At 42.6% G+C, this 23,718-nt stretch overlaps 1 protein-coding gene across 1 annotated transcript in view; it reads right to left on the reverse strand.

Moving 5' to 3' along the window:
• SEMA4G (semaphorin 4G) overlaps positions 1-23,718 on the reverse strand; it is a 209,045-nt gene that overhangs the window by 146,906 nt on the left and 38,421 nt on the right. Inside the window, exon 2 of the mRNA XM_040438633.1 lies at positions 16,210-16,409. Within this exon, the coding sequence (XP_040294567.1) occupies positions 16,210-16,327 (118 nt within the window). The 5' untranslated portion in view covers positions 16,328-16,409. The remainder of the gene's footprint in view (positions 1-16,209; positions 16,410-23,718) is intronic.

The raw sequence follows: 23,718 nt of genomic DNA on the forward strand, positions 1-23,718 counted from the left end.
GCTGGAGAGGGTCCAGAGGAGGGCAACTAAAGTAATAACTGGAATGGGGCAACTACAGTACCCTGAAAGATTATCAAAATTCAGGTTATTCACTTTAGAAAAACTCAGGGGTGATCTAATTACTATGTATAAATATATCAGGGGTCAGTACAGAGATCTATCCCATCATCTATTTATCCCCAGGACTGTGACTGTGACGAGGGGACATCCTCTGCGTCTGGAGGAAAGAAGGTTTCTACACAAACATAGAAGAGGATTCTTTACGGTAAGAGCAGTGAGACTGTGGAACTCTCTGCCTGAGGAGGTGGTGATGGCGAGTTCACTAAAAGGCCCCTTTCACACGGGCGAGTTTTCCGCGCGGGTGCAATGCGGGAGGTGAACGCATTGCACCCGCACTGAATCCGGACCCATTCATTTCTATGAGGCTGTTCAGATGAGCGGTGATTTTCACGCATCACTTATGCGTTGCGTGAAAATCGCAGCATGTTCTATATTCTGCGTTTTTCACGCAACGCAGGCCCCATAGAAGTGAATGGGGTTGCGTGAAAATCGCAAGCATCCGCAAGCAAGTGCGGATGCGGTGCGATTTTCACACACGGTTGCTAGGAGACGATCGGGATGGAGACCCGATCATTATTATTTTCCCTTATAACATGGTTATAAGGGAAAATAATAGCATTCTGAATACAGTATGCAAAGTAAAATAGCACTGGAGGGGTTAAAAAAAAATTTATAATAATTTAACTCACCTTAATCCACTTGATAGCGCAGCCGGCATCTGCTTCTGTATTCTTTTCTTTAGGACCTGGCTAAAGGACCTTTGATGACGTCACTCCGGTCATCACATGGTACGTCACATGATCTTTTACCATGGTGATTCACCATGGTAAAAGATCATGTGACGTACCATGTGATGACCGGAGTGACGTCATCAAAGGTCCTTTAGCCAGGTCCTAAAGAAAAGAATACAGAAGCAGATGCCGGCTGCGCTATCAAGTGTATTAAGGTGAGTTAAATTATTATAAATTTTTTTTTAACCCCTCCAGTGCTATTTTACTTTGCATACTGTATTCAGAATGCTATTATTTTCCCTTATAACCATGTTATAAGGGAAAATAATACAATCTACAGAACATTGATCCCAAGCCCGAACTTCTGTGAAGAAGTTCGGGTTTGGGTACCAAACATGCGCGATTTTTCTCACGCGGGTGCAAAACGCATTACAATGTTTTGCACACGCGCGGAAAAATCGCGGCTGTTCCCGCAACGCACCCGCACATTTTTCCGCAACGCCCGTGTGAAAGAGGCCAAAGAGTTCAAGAGGGGCCTGGATGTATTTCTGGAGCGTAATAACATTACAGGATATAGCTACTAGAGAGGGGTCGTTTATCCAGGGAGTTATTCTGATGCCTGATTGGAGGCGGGAAGAAATTTTATTAAGGAAAATTGGCTTCTACCTCACAGTTTTTTTTTTTTTTGCCTTCCTCTGGATCAACTTGCAGGATAACCGGCCGAACTCGATGGACAGAGGTCTTCAGCCTTACAAACTATGTTACTATGTTACAGTAAACTACCATTTTGCTATGAAATAAAAGATACTGATTTACAATATCTCAGAATGGGAAGCGGACAACCCCTATAACTTACTGCCTGCCGCTCACGTACCCACTCCATTGAAATCAACAGACCTCTGTACTCCGCTAGGAAGTGCAACCAGCCACTGATTGCATTTAGGATTCCAAGAGCTGGAAAAACAGAGGGGTAAAAAGGGTACGACGTCCAAATTCCTAACCTGAAAAATAACTGTAAACCAGTCTAAAGCGGCCATAGGGTATATGCAAAATTGGGCTCCCTCTTCTGATGCTGGTTCTTCCCACCAAATCCTTCTCCATCCAAGGACAACTGGCATTTAACTACCCCCTCCATATAATGTGCACACAGTCCAACCCCCCTCTTGTTTGCTAGAGCTGATAAATCTAAAGTAGGGGCCATAAAGGGGAGGAAGATGGATGAAGCCAATCTCAAGAGGCCCCACCAGTGACCCTGTATATACGCCCAGAAAAGATCTACTGGATGATGCATTAGCACTCAATGAATGAATACAGATTCATACAAACAATTCAATAGCCTATATTAGAAACGTCTTCCATTGAACAATTATTCCATCCATAAGGACCTTGAGCACGACCTTCACGCATTCTACCAGGGAAAGTAATGATATTTTTCATATAAGCCTTCGGCAGTTTCGCGCCTTGGAAAATCATTTTCTAATGCACCGAGCACTTAGATATATATCTGAAGCGCTCTGCTCTTTTATATTTAGTCTGTTGAGACTTCATACTGCAGTTATTGCAGAGGGCCCCTGTGCAGGACCAGTATATGGGCCCCATGTTCTCCATTCACTAGTCATTTTTAGCCAGGAAACCCTTAGCTTAGTCACCTATGTCTACTGGGCCCCCTTACCTACTGGGCACCAGTGCAGCTCCACCTATGTGCACATCTGAACTCCTGGGAGTCCTGGGAAGCAGAATAGTGTAAGGCCACACATGGAGGAACTTTCTGAGCAACCCTTAGGCCTCATTTACACAACCGTGTTTTTCTGTATTTTTTTTTTTTTTAATGTATTTCAATTTCAATGGGGCAGCAAAAGATGCAGACCGCACCCCACGTGCTGTCCGTGTCCGTATGCCCGTTCCGCAAAAAAGATAGAACATGTCCTGTTCTTGTCCATTTTGCAGACAAGAAAAGGCATTGTTTCAATGGGTCCTCAAAAAAAACAAAAAAAAAAAACGGATGCATCGTCCATGTTTTTTGTGGATCCACATTACGCGGACTGCAAAATACATACGGTTGTGTGAATGCACCCTTAGACTACATGCACACGACCGTGCCGAGTTTTGCGTAAGGCAAATTGCAGATCCGCAATTTGTGGAATGGAACGAGCAGCCCCTTAATAGAAATGCCTGTTCTTGTCTGCAAAATGGACGATATTCTATTTTATTTTTTATTTTTTGCGGTAACATCCACACAAACAATTGACATCCTGCAGATTTCAAAATCCGCACCACAGGTCAGTTTCTGCACCGTGTGCATGACGTATGGATAATCTCATCTACTTTTTGCATGAAAATCTAGGCGTAACATGTGCCGTGCGCAGAATCCAGATTACTTAGCACAAGTATCTACTGCAGCGATTCACATAAAAGGGACTTGAGAGTCTGGGAATTGGCTCTTCGCTACAAATTAGGCGATTGACAGAAAAATCACTGCCCTCATTAGCAGCCTCATCCATTGTCCTATATAATACCCTGCGGTGGAGTGTGGGGGTCAGACCCCGGCAAATTTAATACTGATGACCTTATCCTTAGGATTGGCCATCAATATCTAAGCCAAAGAAAAGCCCTTTAAGTGATAGCAGGTCCTGACTCTTTGGGACTCTCGCACTGTTCGGGTTCTCATCACTCCTGACAAACTACAGACCCACCAGGATCTTCATTTCCAACAAGCTGGCATTGAGTTAGCTCCAAGAGTGTTAGGCTACTTTCACACCGGCGTTTCTGGGTCCGCCTGCGAGATCCGCTTCAGGGCTCTCACAAGCGGCCCAAAACGGATCAGTTCAGCCCCAATGCATTCTGAATGGATAAGGATCCGTTCAGAATGCATCAGTTTGGCTGCGTTTGGTCTCCGTTGCGCTTTTCAGGCGGACACTAAAACGCAGCTTGCAGCGTTTTGTTGTCCGCCTGACGATGCGGAGCCAAACGGATCCGTCCTGACTTACAATGTAGGTCAATGGGGACGGATCCGTTTTAACTGACACAATATGGTGCAATTAAAAACGTTTTGACTTTTTTTTTTAATAATTAATGCAAACGGATCCGTTATGAACGGATACAACCGTTTGCATTATCAGTGCGGATCCGTCTGTGCAGATACAAGACGGATCCGCACCAAACACGAGTGTGAAAGTCGCCTAATATTGTAGGAATTTTAATATTCAGGTACTTATTTATTCATTTACCTTGAGGCTACTTTCACATCTGCAGCACAGCGGTTTCTATCTGGCTGATTCTCGGCATATTTGCCGGATTGCAACCAGATCTCTGCCGGACCCCAATATAGTTAATGGGGCCAGCGGGCATTCCAGTTGCATCCAGCAGTGCGGGATCTGGAGAAGACATGAAACTAGCCTAAGGCCCCTTGCAGACGAGCATGTCTGGATTATATCCGGATGCATTGTGAATAATGCGCGATTTCGCAGGCAAAGTCATTCAGTTTTGCCTGTGATCGCATTCAGTTATTTCGTTTTATCGCGCGGGTACAATGCGTTTTGATGCGTTTTTCACGCGCGTGATAAAAAACTGAAGGTACACAAACAACGTCTCTTAGCAACCATCCGTGAAAAACGCATCGCACCGCATCTGCACTTGCTTGGGGATGCGATGCGATTTTCACGCAGCTCTATTCACTTCTATGGGGCCAGCGTTGCATGAAAAAATAAAAAAAATAAAATAAAATCGCAGAATATAGAACATGCTGCGATTTTAACGCAACGCACAAGTGATTCGTGAAAACCAACGCCCCATTGAAATGAATGGGTCTGGATTCCGTGCGGGCACAATGCGTTCGCATCACGCACTGCACCCGCGCGGGATACTCGCTCGTGTGACGCCTAAGGGCGCCTTTTCCATGTGGAAACATCAAGAGAACTTTGAGCAATGCTTGCAGGGATTAATCAGATTTTTGCTTTCATATACTTTTTTTTTTTGTCATTTTGAATTCATTTCCCAATAGAAAGATGTCCTCTTTGGTGAACATTTTTCTGTATTTTAGAGAAACAGCTGACAAAATACTGAATAGACCATTCCCATGTTACAAGGTCCCCCATTTGACTGGTCCAAGGCACTGCTTGGTATGGAGTTGGCTGGACGCCGGCCAAACACCACATCTCACTGCCCCAAGATATGCAAAGGACATCCTCCTATTAGAGAGGCCACTTCATAACTGGTTCCCATTTCCTTCCACAGAAGAATAGTTGGATTTCAACACCAGTTATTTCTATTTCCACGTCACGTTTCGCTGGTGAGAACGAGCTTTAGCTCTTATTCCTACAACATATTTTCCGTAGTTTATTAACCTTTTGTACCAAGATGAAACAGCTTTTGAAACGGTCTAAAGAGCCCCATATTGAAAAAGAACAGGCACAAACATATTTTATGAGATCAAGCAAGCAGCTGATCAAGCAGTTTGTCAGGTCGTACCGCCACCATGCATCTTCCCTTCATCACGATAATCCGGATGGTGTCTGAGCGCTTGGTGCCGAGCTCTGCCAGCAACTTTCAAGTCTGGACAGGTAATTCCAATGAAACTTCTGCATAGGATCTGCTAATGATGACAGCTGAACATGAACATAATTATGTTTCCTTTATGAAAGGGTAAAAAAAACATATCCAAGCTCAATATCTGGTGGCATTACATGGCGCCGCGTTGCAATTTACAGTTCGGCAGGATTATTTATGGATGGCTGCATTAATTGAGAGCTAAAATTATAAGTGGGTATAGACCACATACTTATCCTAGTATGACAAAGAAAAACAAAACTTAAAGGGGTTTTCTGGGATTTGGAGATTGATGGCCTATCCTCAGGATTGGCGGAGGTCCATCTTCCAGCACCCTACTGATCAGCTGTACGAGGAGGACGTGGCGATCTGCGAGTGCTTAGGCCATTTCCTAGGCTAGGGATGCCCAACCTGTGGCCCTCCAGCTGTTGCAAAACTATTACTCCCAGCGTGCCCTGATAGCTGTAGGCTGTCCAGGCATGCTAGGAGTTGTAGTTTTGCAACAGCTGGAGGGCCCCAGGTTGGGCATCCCTGTCCTAGGCCATAGACGTCATGTTCATCTGTCACATGGCCTGGACGCAGATGGTGCGGTGTTTGGTAAGCTGCAAGGAGGCCATGGCGCTCATCGTAGCATCAAAAAGCACTGTGGCTTCCTCAAACAGCCGATCGGCTGGGGTGCCAGGAGTCTGAACCCTACCGATCTCATATTTGATGACCTATCCTGAGGATAGGCCATCAATATGAAAATCCCAGAAAACCCCTTTTAAAAGAACCCGAGATACATGTCGTGATTTTGCAAGTTTCCAATTTATTTTTATGGACAATAAATAAAAGTCATCTTTTCTCGAATGGCCTGACTGCAACCAGCGGTGGTACTTTACATTTTATGACCAATTGCCCCAGCAAAAAAAATACATTATATTTGGAACGCTTTGTAATAATTTTGTATGACATATTCCATAGAGATAGACTAACAAAACTTTATATAAGTTGCAACTTTTTCTTTTTGTAGCAAAACACTGAAGAAATGGCAGCAACACAAGAAAATCATCCACGAATTCGGTTTGTCCTGTGGACAGGGTTGCGTTGAACCACCTGAAACAATGCATTAAAGGTGTTTTCCAAGATTTTCAATCATACTGATGACCTATCATCTGGATAGGCCATCAGTATCTGATCGGTGGGGGTCCGACACCAGGGACCCTGCCGATCAGCTGTTTGACAAGGCAGCAGCGCTCCGCGGCCTTCTCACTACTTTTCCAAGGCCGAGTGACGACACGTTCATCGGTCACGTGGCCTAGGAGCAGTTCAGCCCCATTCAAGTGAATGGGGTCAGTGCAATACCAAGCACAGCCGCTATACAATCTATGGCGCTTTGCTTGGTAAGCTGCGAGAAGACAGCGGCGCTCTCAGGAGTGCCACTGCCTTCTCAAAACAGCTGATTGGCGGAAATCCTTGGTGTTCGACCCCCACCGATCAGATAATGATGATCCTTTAACAATTTTAACTAAGGGGCAGTGATTATGAGTAGTGATGAGCGAAGCGAGCTTCGGATGCTACATCCGAAGTTGCTTTGCTCAAACCTTCAGATGAACACTTTACGGAGATCCGTCTCCATACAGCATTAAAATGTGAGACTTCGATGAATAACTTTGATTTGATTTTTAAAGTGGAAAACCACGGCGGTACCGCCGCACAGTATTTTCTCATTACTAATTGTGAGCTACCGTTACATACTGACATTATACCCCCATCACATGGCAGATGCCACCAAACCTCAACGAATATAACATATTTGCATATTTCTATGCAGATAACGAGCAACTTACTATAATGACTCCAATTATGGGTTGTTTTGGTTCACGTCGCTTTGTGAAAGCAGAATTATCAGGCACATCTATAATACCGCCTCTGCAGCGACTTACCACTGCAAGATTACATTCTCATGGATGGATTACAAGTGATCAGTCATTTGGCACCAAGCTGCCGTATGCCTGAGAGAGATGTCACATCAGATTCACAGAGCTGGGAAGATCTTCAACCATGTTTGTTTAGGCTCTTGGCAAGAAAACCAGCCGCGTGGTGCCCCTAACCTTTACACAGTTCCTGCTGTATATTCATGGCTGCTGCCTACGTTAGGTCAACAACAAAAAGTACATTAAGTGAATTTAATGCTTGGAAAGAAAACCCATCCTAAAAACGGCCTACGAAACACATCAAATATAAAAAGGTACAGTCACTGCACTTAAAAAAAAAAAAAAAAAAAGAAGAAGAGGTGGGAAATTTAGCAGAAGGGGCCGGGGTCTCCTCAGCCCGACACATTTAAAGAATCACATCCACAAAAATGTTTTTCTATAGTCTTTCATAAAGGTACATGCAGCAAAGGAAATCTTCTTTCCGGTGGTTGCATTTGTGAGTTATCCCCTCTCTTCTGATCCTCAGCTGTGTCATGTGACCAGCGCTCTGACTCTCCAACTGACACAGGACAGGAAGTCAGTTTTTCTATTCATTCCTATGAGACGGACATGGAGGCGGTCATAGGAATGAATAGAAAAACTGACTTCCTGTCCACATATAAGACGCTGCGTCATTTGGAGAGTCAGAGCTAGATTTCAGTTTGTGGTGCACAGAATGCCCAAGATGTGACATTTATTAACAGCTGTGCGGGTCTTAATAAATGCTGCGCATCCTATCCCATCAAACTTTTGACTAAAGCTGGTCACACACATTCAATATGACGGTCAACAGTCATCTTCCGGGCAGCTCATCTACATGAAAAACAAAAGAATTGGGTGAAAATACTCTCATCATGTTGGGGCGGGGGGGGGGGGGGGGGGGATTTAAAAGCCTTAAGCAGCAGTGTCTTGGGCTACCGATACACAGTGTGCATCAGGAAGTGTGAAAAGTGGTGCGGCCATCTTGGATGGTAGAAGAGGAGCCTGGGAATTAGCAACAAAAAATATGAAAATGAGGTCACCATGTAAGTTTTTTTTCGTTCTTTCCCTAGTTAGGCCTCATGCACACGACCGTTGTTGGGTTCCGTTTTCCGTGATTTTCTGCGGACCCATTGACTTTCAATGGTTCCGTGGAAAACTCGGAAAATGCACCGTTTGTCATCCGAGTCCGTGATCAGTGTTTCCAGTCCGTCCAAAAAATATGACCTGTCCTATTTTTTTCACGGACAACGATTCGCGGACCCATTCAAGTCAAAGTGTCCGTGAAAAAACACGGAGGCACACAAGATTGTCATCAGTGTCCGTGATCTAACTTGACTTAGATTTTTTTTTTTCACTTTTCATGTCTGGGGATCCTCCAAAAATCAAAGAAGACACACGGAAACGGATCACGGAACAACGGAACCCCGTTTTGCGGACCGTGAAAAAATACTGTTGTGTGCATGAGGCCTTAATGTAATGTAATTTTTTATTTTTATTGAAGCGGAGTGTCGCTTTAAGCAGGACTAGGTTGAGTCAGGTTTTCGTCCCTCGAACCATGTAAACAGCGATGGTTTCCCTTCACAAGCTACAAGAAATATTCTAGGCCAGGGATCAGCAACCTGCGGCTCTCCAGCTGTTGTGAAACTACAATTCCCAGCATGCTCCATTTATTTCTATGGGAGTTCTGAGAAGAAAACAGCAAGTAGGCATTTTGGGAATTGTAGTTTCACAACATCTGGAGAGCCGCAGGTTGCGGATCCCTGTTCTAGGCTATAGGTTTGGACCAGCAGCTACGGGCTGTTTATGGGCTATATACTTTCTATAAAATAAAACACAGCTCCCAGAGGAGAGGTGGAAATAGTGATGGGGACAAAACGGCCAAAGCTCTAGCCAAACAATTCTGCTCCTTCATTACTGTAATCCAGACTCAAACCGAAATCTTTTTTTAACAAGTACACCTTAAAGGGGTTTTCCAAGACGTTAGAACTGGTGACCTCTCTCCCCTGGATAGGTCATCCATATCTGAACAGTGGGGATCTCACAACCGACAGCCTGGCTGATCAGTTGTTTGAGATGGCGCTCATAGTAGCACCGCAGCCTTCTCACAGCTTTCCCTATGCCAGTGACCCCACGTCACGTGGCCTAGGCGTAGCTCACCCCCATTCAAGTGCATGGGGCTGAGTGCAATACCAAGTACAGCCGCTATACAATATACGGCTCTGTGCTTGGTGACCAGAGAGAAGGACGCGGCGATCACAGGAGCGCTGGTGCCTTCTCAAGCAGCTGATCAGTGGGGGATCCCAGGTGTTAGACCCCCACTGATCAGATACTGATGACCTATCCTGAGAAAGCCTATTAAACCTTTTTTTCGGATCCCATCATCACAATGCCATCCTCATTTAGTATTAGCGTAAAATAGTAGAACTATATGGAGACAAATGCAGATGTGCAACATATGACACCATGACTTAAAGGGGTTGTATGAAATTAGAATAACTTATCTGCTTTTTTACCCCCATAAACAGCTCCACTCTTGCCCAGTGGCTGCGACTGGCATTACAATTCACTCTAATATACCGCTGAGCTATAATGTTAGATTCTGTCCATTGGGCATAGCAGCACAGTTTCCAGAAAAATAAACTGACTTTATGTCATACTAACCCTCTTACCACCACTGAACATACACGTGAACACTAGGCTGAAACTTTTGCACCTCCTGGCACCCGTTACTAGAAAGCAGCACCTAGTGAAAGTCTGGCCGGCCACTCGCCTGGAAGGAAGAGGCGCCAGATCTGGAAAGCCCAGTGTGAAATCATCTTCTACATGTAAAATCTACATGTTCAGTCTGTGAGATGGAAGCAGCCAATAAAGCAGATTTTATTTTAGTTCTGCCACTTATAATTTTACCAATCTGCATGTATTAATATAGTTATGCCAGATCCTATAAAACGTCCCCTCTTTCCAGTACAGCCGCCATGTCCTACTGTCATACGGATGTGGAGCACAGATTAGAGACTCACTACCTGTCATATATTCTAAAACCGGAGACGTATCCAACGCAGTGAAAGCCGCTAACAGCAAAGAAGGCGGCACGTTAGAGAGGAATCCAGGAAAAAGCCATCACAATATTGTAACTCACCTTGACAGCTTTATACTAAAAGATAATTACATGGCTGAGGAGTCTGCTATCGATGAAGAGAAGACATTCTGTGTAACTGTTCACATGGCGTTCTATCACCGCGCAGAAGGTGCAGAATTATTCAGACTGACAATCCCCTTCCAAATGACAGTCTAAAGTACTGCAGAAAAGCCTCATTTAAATGGAGCGTTCTTCCCCTATACGTAATTACGGCACAGCCACATGCTGCGGATTTTCTGCAGCAGAACTGCGTGCGGAACATCCACAGTGTATACGGCAGCCGCAAAGTTGATGAAAATTTCCGCCATGGAATACGCACGCAACTCAAACTAAGGTGTGGATGTTATAAAGGCAACATGTGGATTTCTTTAATATTTCACCATTTGTAATGCAAATGTAAAAACGTGTATAGACTAACAAAGTAACATAAACTGGTTGATGTGCACCGAAACCTGCACAACACACAATGGGGGGTAAAAGCCAAGTGCTGAGAGATCAAAGCTGGACACCCACAAGACAAATTATTATATTTAGCAATCATTAAAAAATATACAATTTCTGTAAAACGTGTCTAATCACTTAGGGGAGACATTTTTCTATTCTATCTTTTTTCAGAGAAAATTATTGCAATTAGATATGTTTAGTTATACACATGTTTTTTTCCTTTGTGTGGAACAAAACAAAACAAAAAAATAATAAAAAAAGGCAAAAAAATGATATAATTTCACGCAAAACTCTAAAAATCGACAGGACAAATTAACTGGCACCCTCAACTTAATATTTGGTTGCACACCTTTTGGAATAAATAACTTAAATGAATCGCTTCCTACAACCATCAACAAGCTTCTTACACCTCAAATGGAATTTTGGACCACTCTTCTTTTGCAAACTGCTCCAGGTCTCTCATATTTGAAAGGTGCCTTCTCCCAACAGCAATTTTAAGATCTCTCCATAGGTGTTCATTAGAATTTAGATCCAGACTCGTTGCTGGCCACTTCAGAACTCTCCAGCGCTTTGTTTCCATCCATTTCTGGGTGCTTCTTGAAGTATGTGTTTGGGGTCATTGTCCTGCTGGAAGACCCATGACCTAGAAAGCTGGTTTTGCTTCCCGACACTGGGCCCTACATTGCAACCCCAAATCCTTTGGTAATCTTCAGATTTCATGATGCCTTGCACACAGTCAAGGCACCCAGTTCCAAAGGAAGCGAACAACCCCAAAACATCTTTGAACCCCCACTATATTTAAATGTAGGTACCGAGTTCTTTTCTTTGTAGGCCTCATTCTGTTTTCAGTAAACAGTAGAATAATGTGCTTTACCAAAAATCTCTATGTTGGTCCCAACTGTACACAAGACGTTTTCCCTGAAGGATTTTGGCTTACTCACGTACATTTTGGCAAACTGCAGTCTAGCTTTTTTATGTCTCTGTGTCAGCAGTGGGGTCCTCCTGGGTCTCCTGCCATAGCGTTTCATTTCATTCAAATGTCGACGAATAGTTAACGCTGACGCTGATGCATCCTGAGCCTGCAGAACAGCTTGAATTTCTTTGCAACTTGATTGGGGCTGCTTATCCACCATCCAGACTATCCTGCGTTGCAACCTTTCATCAATTTTTCTCTTCCGTCCACCTCCAGGGAGATTAGCTACAGTGCTATGGGTTGTAAACTTCCTGATTATGTTGCGCACCTTTACCAAATGAACATCAAGATCTCTGGAGAAGGACTTGTAACCTTGAGATTGTTGATATTTTTTCACAATTTTGATTCTCAAGACAGTTCTCTTCTCTTTCTGTTCTCCATGCTTAGTGTGGCGCACACAGACACACAATGCAAAGACTGAGTCAACTTCTCTCCTTTTTATCTGGTTTCAGGCGTGATTTTTATATTGCCCACACCTGTTACTTGCCACAGGTGAGTTTGAACGAGTTTGAAACAAAAGTTATCTACCCACAATTTTTAAAAGGTTCCAACAATTTTGTCTGGCCAATTTTTGGAGTTTTGTGGAAAATTATGTCCAATTTGCCTTTTTTTTATTAGTTTATTTTTGATATATATATATATATATATATATATATATATATATATATATATATATATTTATTAGTTTTTCATCACTGGGAATAAATTTACGCTCCAAGCATACAGTGGGGGAAATAATTATTTGACCCCTCACTGATTTTGTAAGTTTGTCCAATGACAAAGAAATGAAAAGTCTCAGAACAGTATCATTTCAATGGTAGGTTTATTGTAACAGTGGCAGATAGCACATCAAAAGGAAAATCGAAAAAATAACTTTAAATAAAAGATAGCAACTGATTTGCATTTCATTGAGTGAAATAAGTATTTGAACCCCTACCAACCATTAAGAGTTCTGGCTCCCACAGAGTGGTTAGACACTTCTACTCAATTAGTCACCCTCATTAAGGACACCTGTCTTAACTAGTCACCTGTATAAAAGACACCTGTCCACAGAATCAATCAATCAAGCAGACTCCAAACTCTCCAACATGGGAAAGACCAAAGAGCTGTCCAAGGATGTCAGAGACAAAATTGTAGACCTGCACAAGGCTGGAATGGGCTACAAAACCATTAGCAAGAAGCTGGGAGAGAAGGTGACAACTGTTGGTGCGATTGTTCGAAAATGGAAGGAGCACAAAATGACCATCAATCGACCTCGCTCTGGGGCTCCACGCAAGATCTCACCTCGTGGGGTGTCAATGGTTCTGAGAAAGGTGAAAAAGCATCCTAGAACTACACGGGAGGAGTTAGTTAATGACCTCAAATTAGCAGGGACCACAGTCACCAAGAAAACCATTGGAAACACATTACACCGCAATGGATTAAAATCCTGCAGGGCTCGCAAGGTCCCCCTGCTCAGGAAGGCACATGTGCAGGCCCGTCTGAAGTTTGCCAATGAACACCTGAATGATTCAGAGAGTGACTGGGAGAAGGTGCTGTGGTCTGATGAGACCAAAATAGAGCTCTTTGGCATTAACTCAACTCGCTGTGTTTGGAGGAAGAAAAATGCTGCCTATGACCCCCAAAACACCGTCCCCACCGTCAAGCATGGGGGTGGAAACATTTTGCTTTGGGGGTGTTTTTCTGCTAAGGGCACAGGACAACTTATTCGCATAAACGGGAAAATGGACGGAGCCATGTATCGTGAAATCCTGAGCGACAACCTCCTTCCCTCTGCCAGGAAACTGAAAATGGGTCGTGGATGGGTGTTCCAGCACGACAATGACCCAAAACATACAGCAAAGGCAACAAAGGAGTGGCTCAAGAAGAAGCACATTAAGGTCATGGAGTGGCCTAGTCAGTCTCCGGACCTTAATCCAATCGAAAACCTATGGAGGGAGCTCAAGCTCAGAGTTGCACAGAGACAGCCTCGAAACCTTAGGGATTTAGAGATGATCTGCAAAGAGGAGTGGACCAACATTCCTCCTAAAATGTGCGCAAACTTGGTCATCAATTACAAGAAACGTTTGACCTCTGTGCTTGCAAACAAGGGTTTTTCCACCAAGTATTAAGTCTTTTTTTGTTAGAGGGTTCAAATACTTATTTCACTCAATGAAATGCAAATCAGTTGCTATCTTTTATTTAAAGTTATTTTTTCGATTTTCCTTTTGATGTGCTATCTGCCACTGTTACAATAAACCTACCATTGAAATGATACTGTTCTGAGACTTTTCATTTCTTTGTCATTGGACAAACTTACAAAATCAGTGAGGGGTCAAATAATTATTTCCCCCACTGTATGTGTACACCTCTGTGCAATTATATTGTGAACCCCGTCAAGGATAGTGACTGATATACGTGATTACAATCTGTGAATTATGTTGCTATTAATTAAGTAGTAACACCGTTTGTAACACTGAAAAAAGACATCCGTCCATCCAGTTCAGCCTGTTATACTTCAAGTTGATCCAAAGGAAGGCAATAAACCCCTTAAAGCAAAAGCCAATTTTCCACATTTCAGGGGAAAAATGTCCTTTCCGACTCCAATCAGAATAACTCCCTGTTTAAATGACCCTTCTCCAGAAATCGAATAACTATAGCCTGTAATATTATTACACTCCAGAAATACATCCAGGCCCCTCTTGAACTCTTTTAGTGAACTCACCATCACAGCCTCAGTAATAAATATCTTCCTCATGCCTGCAACTCTAGTGCCAGGGGCCATCACTACTCAGGGGCCAAAAGTGTCTTTATTACAGTACACTGAAAATGTATGGTGTTTTACAAGATTCCCTAATGACAACACAGCCTCGTACATGTCTTAACACTTTTGATCTAAACTTGCATTACTATAAAACATAAATGGTTATTTTTCTTCATTATCAGACTGAAAATACATAGTCAGGTCCATAAATATTGGGACATCAACACAATTCTAACAGTTTTGGCTCTATACACCACCACAATGGATATGAAATGAAACAAACAAGATGTGCTTTAACTGCAGACTGTCAGCTTTAATTTGAGGGTATTTACATCCAAATCAGGTGAATGGTGTAGGAATTACAACAGTTTGCATATGTGCCTCCCACTTGTTGAGGAACCAAAAGTAATGGGACAATTGGCTTCTCAGCTGTTCCATGGCCAGGTGTGTGTTATTCCCTCATTATCCCAATTACAATGAGCAGATAAAAGGTCCAGAGTTCATTTTAGAAAGTGAGATTCATCTACCCGGTTTCCGGGTCCTATTATGGCTTGCTAGGATTGGCATTATGAAGCTGTATTTGTACTGTCACTTCTGTTGTTTTATCCATTTAAAATTCCTGATAATTAATTGTTTACATGAAAAAATTGTAAAAATGCACTTTTATTATTGTACTTTTTTCTCCAATAAAAAGACAATTATACAAATAAAAAGGTCCAGAGTTCATTTCAAGTGTGCTATTTGCATTTGGAATCTACACATTTGGTAAGGGATAGATGTGATATGACCACATGATCAGACTACACAGACTATGTAGTCTGTTACCATGGAGACACATAGTCTATGTACCTATGTTCAGCCAAAAGCTATAGAATGAGTATGCCCAGCTTAAAAAGTAGGGGACTAATGGAAGAGAGTGCAATTACAGGATCAGACAACAAAGGTTTTGTGCAGTCTGATCCTGCAGTCCTTTTTGCAAACCATCTATCCCCCTTTTCTTAAAAATCTGCCAAAATGTATACTAATAAAACACAGGGGACGAAAAAAAAAACGGAAAGGAGTATGATCAGACAACAAAGGTTTTGTTTGTAGTCTGTTACCACACAGATCTGGATAGAAGCTGTATACAAAAAGAAACAATAAAAACTATCGAAAAGGAGGATAGATTTAATTAAAAATACAGACTACGCCAGAGAACACACTCACTTTAGAAATGAATAGAGTAACCTGCTTAAAGCTCTAACCTGCTTCTAGATTTATCGGTGGCAATACTTACACATCTCCCCAAGGAGAAGACGAAGCCAAGTGTTTAACACATCATTAGCATGGTGGTAGAGGCTTGCAGGAAACAATTTGCACTCTTTTCATCAGAGTATCATCATCGGGCTCATGCCCGAGTCATCTACATAAAGATGCTAATCACCATTAACAGCAACAATTCATTCTCCGTAAACACCAAAATGCTGTTACAAGCAAGCGCCACCGCTCCATCGCTCATTAACCAGTCAATAGTGTCTGATGGATGAGACTGATAGAAGCCTGTGGTTTATCAGCACATCGGCTGGCTGGCTGGCCACCATAAACAATGCCAGGAGTCTCCAAACACCTTAAGAGAAGTTTAATAATCATGGCATTACCGTTATATGTCACCGTGATCCTAGGAGTCGCATCCAAATCTGCAGTTGACCTCTTTGACAGATATCCAATCGTTATTGCACAAAATACCACAAAGTAATAAGCCGTACGTTTCTTCATCTTCTCTTACAAAATCCCTGTATTCAGTGTTCAAAAGCTGGAAAGATTTGGGAAATTGCTGTTGAATGCCGGTTATTTCATCCTGAAAGATAGATAAGGACAGCTGTATGAGAATCTGGGTTATTCTGTAAATGAGGCAATTACGGTATTTCTTTATTGGAATCGACTTGAAAAATCAAAACGTATAATAAAAACTAAAGCACTAAGGCTACTTTCACACTAGCATTTTGACTGGATCCGGCAGAGCTCAGCAAAAACGCTTCCGTTACTGATAACACAACCGTCTGCATCCGTTATGAACGGAACCAGTTGTATTATCTTTCACATAGCCAAGACGGATCCATCATGAACACCACTGAAAGTCAATGGAGGACGGATCAGTTTTCTATTGTGTCAGAGAAACACTACACTTAATAGTTGTCAGTCAAATGAATGTCTGGCAGGCAGCTATTCCTAACAAACTCCCCAAACACTCTGGGGAGTGCCTGGGGGAGAAGTAGCTGCCAGAAACCTCTCGTGATGGCACATGAGAAGAAAGGATGAAATTCAACATGCCCGATACACACCCCAATATACGCCAAATAAACTTTCGCACAAAGTTTAACGGGGTGTTTTGAGATGTTTTTACTGCGAGCGCCGATGCCTTCACAAAAAGGTGATCAGCAGGGGTCCTGGGTTTCGAACCCCCAACTGATCAGATACTGAGGACCCATCTAGAGGATACTGAACTTTATGGCGGCCATTAGTGTGCATAACAGGTAGTATTTAGTGTTAGGACCCGTCTTACAGAGATCGCCTTGACGTTCGGCAGACGGGCTCAAATGGTTTTGTATAAAATGCATTTGCCAAGCATCCCACTTTATAAATAAGCATGGCACTATAATATTTTTTGTGACTATGGCATTATTGTACTTTATCTGGTTTGCAGGGTCCTGTTGCATTGTCTTTTTTTCTCTATCTAGAGGATAGGTCATCAGGAAAAATATCTTGGAAAACCCCTTTACCACACATTTGATGGCTGTCCATGTCCATTTTATGTGGGTTTCGGATGAAGAACTGCGTAGTCCAAAAAGTAATGCCAACACTACCTTTAGATAAGGTTAATGTAAAGAAGATATGTACAATTTTGTACCCTGTCTCTCATATTTTTTTAATCAGGAACTGGGCTAGTCGCGCAATGCATTGTGGTTAAGAAAACATAGTTCTTCATTTTAACATATTACATCGGCTTCGTTTTTTATGTCTGTCAAAATACAATTTCTTTTCATATCCCTTGCCATCCATTGTGGTATAGGTAAGAACAGCAGAAGATCATGCAGTGAGATGGCTTTCTTGATCGGACAGACAGGGGTCTATCAAATCAAGACAGGGGCCCTTTCCTCAACATAGCATGACATTAGGGTTGTCAGTCACAAAAAGACCCTTTGGAGTTTATTTTTACATATAGAACACCTAAAATAAGCATATGTGCGCATTAACATGAATAGTAAATCTTTGTAAATTAACCTTGTGCACCACAGTCAATATTCTGCTTTATTCATACGTTCTGCAGATTCATCAAAAGATACACATGGAGCCTCGCTCATCTGCATTCTAGAGGTATTCCCTACAAGTCATAATCAACTGCTCAGCGCTCTCTTCTAGGAAAATGTCAACCATCATTTTAATGGAGATATATCAAGTTTTATACTTTACTGCTCTGAGTTAATCCACAACCTACCAAGTGCCTGTGTAGAGTGCGACCATCTGCTTCAGATTGCCATCTTCCTACTTTTCATATGCTGGGAGATATATCTTATGAATGTTTGGAATTAGTAAAGTAGACATGCAAATCGATTCATTAGAATCTAAATTTAACCCAAATTTCTTTAGATTAATTTAGGTAGAACAGAGAGAGAGAGACCTTGGTCAGGATCTGGGGAGTACTATTTCTCCTCAGGGAGAGCACCTAGTAGATTTGACGAGTCTTATAGACCAGAAAATGCTCCTCTAGGTCTCTATGAAAAAGGTATGCAAAATAGTTTTCCTTCCAAAAGGAAAAAAGTCAATGCTTGACCACCTAACCAGGCCTTGAAGCATAACTTGGATCTAATCTGCAGACAGTTTTGGGGCGATTGCCTCTCATTAATGCAGAGCAGAGATAAATGGCTTAGGTAGGTGAAAGGCCTTGCAAGGATAACCCAGACATTTAGATTCAGGTAGAATCAATTCGCACCAAAATTAAAATTTCTTTGGAGATTTGCATGAATCGGAAAGAAACTAATTTTAAGAAATTCACTCAACCTGTGGGTAGAGATACTGGATGCTTATCTTTAAGGGTTTGTCCAGGCGATAAAAAATATTTTTAAAGAGGCCTTAAACCCCGACCTCTGCCTTTCCGACATTTTTTCAGTCTCCTGCTGGTCCTTACTTCCTTGTGCCTTTGGGCATGGAGAAGATGCTTGCAAAGCCAATCACAAGAAGCAGCGGTAACTAGTATTTCCTTCATGTTGAGAGGCACCAGGAAGAAGAAGAGGCCAGCGAGGGACGGGAGAAGTGTATGAGCAGCAGCCCTGGTGATCACAGGGATAAGCATGACCTTCTACATAATTCTGATGCTTCTGAAAATAATCTTTATCGCCAAGCTCCCCCCCACCACCACCACCACTACCCTAAATGAACCCTACAAGGGCATTCAGCCTTGATCATGATAAAAAATATTGAGATTATTCTCAGGCCTTTAATATGGACGCAGATGAGAATTGCAATCGATTGCATGGTTGTCTTTTAGGTTGACTCACCTAAAAACTGAAGCAAGAGATTTTATTCTAGATCTGCATGCAACATCTTGCTTCAGGTCCTTTGGCCCACCAGAGAAAATCATTTAATGACCCACCCTTCATTTATGCACAATGTTCACTTGCATCCTAAAGTATGCGGTTATGATTGCCCACACTGGATATTTCTGAATCAACTCAACTTCGAAAACATTTAGCTCCACATGGGGTTGTCTTCTAAAGGATGTAAGAGGCCTACTTGGACCCAAACCTGGACCCAACAAAAAAATAAATAAAAAAAACCACTAACAATATAGTTGCAAAGTCAAATATTTATTCACGGGTTTGTAAATCCTGAATAAGTTATCTGGTTACATGGTTATTTTGCTTCCGTTTAATAAGCCTTATTCACAGGTAGTCATAAAACTGGTGTAATAAAGCATAAGCGTTACCCATTCATAACGGCTCAGGAAGGGTTCTGTAAAGCAATATGTATTTAGTGTACCGCTGATGAAAACAAAGCACTCTCCAGCGTATCATTACCATATTACTTATTAATACACCACACGCGACTATTATTTCTGGGAGCAAAGCTACCGAATATGACAATTTACCTCAATGCACTGGGCTTTCAGTGTAATTATACGGTTCGGTATGAACGGTATATAATAAGTACTTTTTCATATTATTAGTGCACGATCGGTCCTGGAATCTCTCTATATAAAGAAAGAGAGAATACAAAAAGTAGGCACCTGCCAGCGGCTGCTCTTCTGGAAGATCTCATACCTAGTTGATCAATACAACCTGTCAACGGGCTAACATCCAATCTACTCATTATGGTGAAGCCAACTAAAACCAGCCATAAACATAAACCAGCCGCTGCATTAAGCAAATAAACAATAAATGGAGGACACTTTAAAGGACTATTCCAGGAATAAAATATTGATGGCCTATTCTCAGGATACGTCATCACGTTCTGATCGGTGGGGGTTCGACTCCTGGTACCCCCACTGATTAGCTGTCTGAAGAGGCTGCGGCCTCCTCCTAGGCCAGGGACATCACATTCATCAGTCACGTGGCCCAAGTACGGCTCAGTCCCATTCAAGTGAATGGGCCCTGGCTGCAATACCAAACAAAGCCACCAGAGCGCCGCGGCCTACGGATACAGCTGTTGGTGGCCCCAATTAACTACATATGCATGCTCGGCAGAGCCTTGTATCGTAGACCAGGTCCTTTTCCCGTTAAGCCATGCCTCTTTCTAAAAAGGATATGTATGGGAGGATTGGGAGAGATAACTGTAGGCTGAGTGACAGCTATCTCATGCATATGCCTAGCTTTAATCAGAGAGGTGTGTGAGTGCATCGGCCATTGTGATTGTAGACTTCCTCCGTCATGGCCAGCGCTGTTATATTCATGGTTCAGGCCTCTGCTCTGACCCTGCGTATCAGCTATAATCTGGTCATATATTAACGCTTTCAGTAATTGTTAATATCCTATTTCATTTCTAACGCAAGCACTGCCTGACATCGGAGAGCTTGCATTTGAATAGTGTTTTTTTTCATCATACAGTAGTCCAAATCTACTAATACTTCTACTAATTAGATAGTGTGAACTACAGTCTATAGATGCGCCAAATGTATCACAGTGGTAAGTGATGCTGGATGATAAATTTGGTGCATCTATACACTAGTCTAAGTCAGTGGTCTTAATTCATCACAGAACTAAACGCCAAAGTTCTGGCACAATTTTGGTGCACAGTGTTGCATCATAGATGGCTTCGGACTGGCCCACCAGAAGATCCTCCGGTGGATCCAGGCTCTGATACAATAGTAGGCCCCAAAAGTCCAGGAGAAAAATAAAAATTGGAGCTGCCTTTGAAACCATCATTTGCCACTAGGGTCTATTTCTTTGAATCAAAAACTAAGAAACTTTATTGATGATATAGGGGTTGGGCCCGAGAATAATTTCCTCTGGTGGGCCCCAGGAACCCCAGTCTGACCCTGATCACACACCACGTCTTTTCTTCCTGCAAAGCCATGTCCCTTGTGGAGTGAGGTGCATAGGCTCCAGAATTCAGGCACCTTCTCATTAGGACACACAATTACTAGATCTTGTTCTTTCAGAATATGACACGTTTTCCAGGCCTCCGGGTCAGGATCTTTCCTGGGAATATCCCTAAAATGTAATTCTCAGATTAGTGTAACACGTACATCGCAGCATTTAACACATGACTCACACTATGTTAATAATGCGGGATGTGCAGAAGTTTACACAGCGGGAAGAAAGAGGCAGCACCTAATTATAACAGTGGTGCTAGACGGGGGCCATTCACAACGAAAACGCATACATGGAAAATCCTATAAGGACACGCTCACTTGAATTAAAGGGACTGTCCAGTGTAAGAGAGAAGACTTCATATTATTATATTATGAAGACGATCTCCGGGAATCTCTCAACTAGAAGTCCCAATGACCAGCCGTAATCTGTAATGAAATAGTTTTGTATAAAAGTATAACAGGAGCCCTCTGAAATCATCAGATATCTTCTAGTAATCCCAAAATGTACAGTATATGGCACTCTCCGACATAAAGTCTCTAGGTCTCGTGCACGTTTACTGCAAGGTAAGGATCAATGACTTGAAGGATATCAAGCAAAAAACGAAGTAACAGCACCAAGACGTCGCGATTCCAAAAGCAAGCTGGCTTTGTTAACCACATAGGCACGAGGTTTCGGCTCAGAAAATGAACTTGAGAAAGCCTCATTTTCTGAGCCCAAATGTTGCGCAGACGTGGTGGACAAAGCCAGCTTGCATTTGGAATCTGGAAGTCCTGGTGCTGTTACTTCATCTTCTGCATTTTATCAGGCATCTTCAATAGACACCCTGTAGTGCACTGAACATGGCTCTCACACTTACCAACTGACTGCTTAAAGGGGTTGTCCTAGTTATACAAAAACTAGGGCAACCTGCCTAAAATAGCAAATGAATGGATACTCACCTGTTTTCTACTTCGATTCTTAATGCGCTGCACCCCGTACTCATAGCTGTTTTTTTGCCTTGCTTTGTTCTTTCTGGCTGCAGCAGTAACGTTCTATGCACAAAGATAACGACTGCAGCCAATCACTGGCCTCAGCAGAGATGCCACGTAGCATAGCTGAGGCCACATATTGACTGCAGTGGTGAGCTGCACATGGAACTTCACCGCTGCAGCAAACTAGATGATGTCCACAGCAGGAAAGGGGGGGGGGGGGGAGCGAAAAAAAACATGGAGGAAAACAGGCGAGTATCCATTTGATAGTTTAGGCCAGGGATGCTCAACTTGCGGCCCTCCAGTGGTTGTAAAACTACAACTCCCATGTGATAACAATTCTGGAGCATCTATAAAAGGTATATAATAAAGGTCCATCAGGATGTTACCAGTTGCACAATCTGAAACTATCCAACCAGTGCTGCCAGTATCAGACTGTGCAGGGAACTGGTAACCCCCATCTGGACCTTTATTACAGACTGATGGCCGTTTTTTCATAAACTTCTAATAGGAATAACAGAGGAATGAGATAACATAAGTCATGAGAATAGAGGCTCCAGAATTGTTATTGAATGGGGAAGGCAAGTAGTTGTTAAACCACACATAGGTCAGGAAAGGTGACGGGTCCTCTCTAAAGGGGTTGTCTCTGCAAAGTCGCTGGAAAGAGTGAAAAAAAGGGGAAGAAGGGAAGAATAAAAGAAAGAAAGGAAGGAAAAAAAGAAAAAGGAAGGAAGGAAGGAATAAAAAAAAAAGGAAGGAAGGAAGGAATAAAAGAAAAAAAGAATAAAGGAATAAAAGAAAGGAAAGAAGGACTAAAAGACAAAAAGGAATAAAGGAATAAAAGAAAGGAAGGAAGGAAGGAAGGAATAAAAGAAAAAGGAAGGAAGTAATAAAAGAAAGAAAGAAAGAATAAAGGAATAAAAGAAAGGAAAGAAGGAATAAAAGACAAAAAGGAATAAAGGAATAAAAGAAAGGAAGGAAGGAATAAAAGAAAGGAAGGAAGGGTAAAAAACCAAAATGGAAGTTGAGAGAGAAACAAGCAAGAAGAAGAAGATTCCTTTCAGTAATCCGGATTATGTAATGATGGTAGATGACAGGAGGAGAACAGACAGCACTTGTAACCAGGTTAGCTTTCCCATAATGACTGTATGGTAAGATCAGAGTGCTGACATGGTCTGCGCCTGGTCTACAGCAATGTACATGTAAGGATACCGACCTCGGGGGCTGCAGGGAGTCATTTTGCTGCACATTATTTTTTACTACGTATTAATGACAACTTGAGGGTCTGCAATCTCTGGAGAGAAAGTGACGGACGGGCAAAATTCCTAAAAATAGGCCTGTGCTGATGTCATGCATAGGATGCAGGTTGCTATGGTAACAGCAGGCAGCCTCTGGTACTTTGAGATGCCCCTGAGCAGCATCCGCAGTCTATATGCACAGGCCTTCTGGCCGCCCCTACACAGGTCCCTCTATACCTCCCCCTTCTTCATGATGTGCCATACACTGCAGAGCGAGGAGAAGCCACCAGCCATTAAACAGCTCGCCGCCTGGCACAATCTCAGCGTGCTCACTGCCTGGCACAATCTCAGCGTGCTCACCGCCTGGCACA

The sequence above is a fragment of the Bufo bufo genome, chromosome 6 (assembly GCF_905171765.1).
Source record: "Bufo bufo chromosome 6, aBufBuf1.1, whole genome shotgun sequence".
Classification (NCBI taxonomy): domain Eukaryota; kingdom Metazoa; phylum Chordata; class Amphibia; order Anura; family Bufonidae; genus Bufo; species Bufo bufo.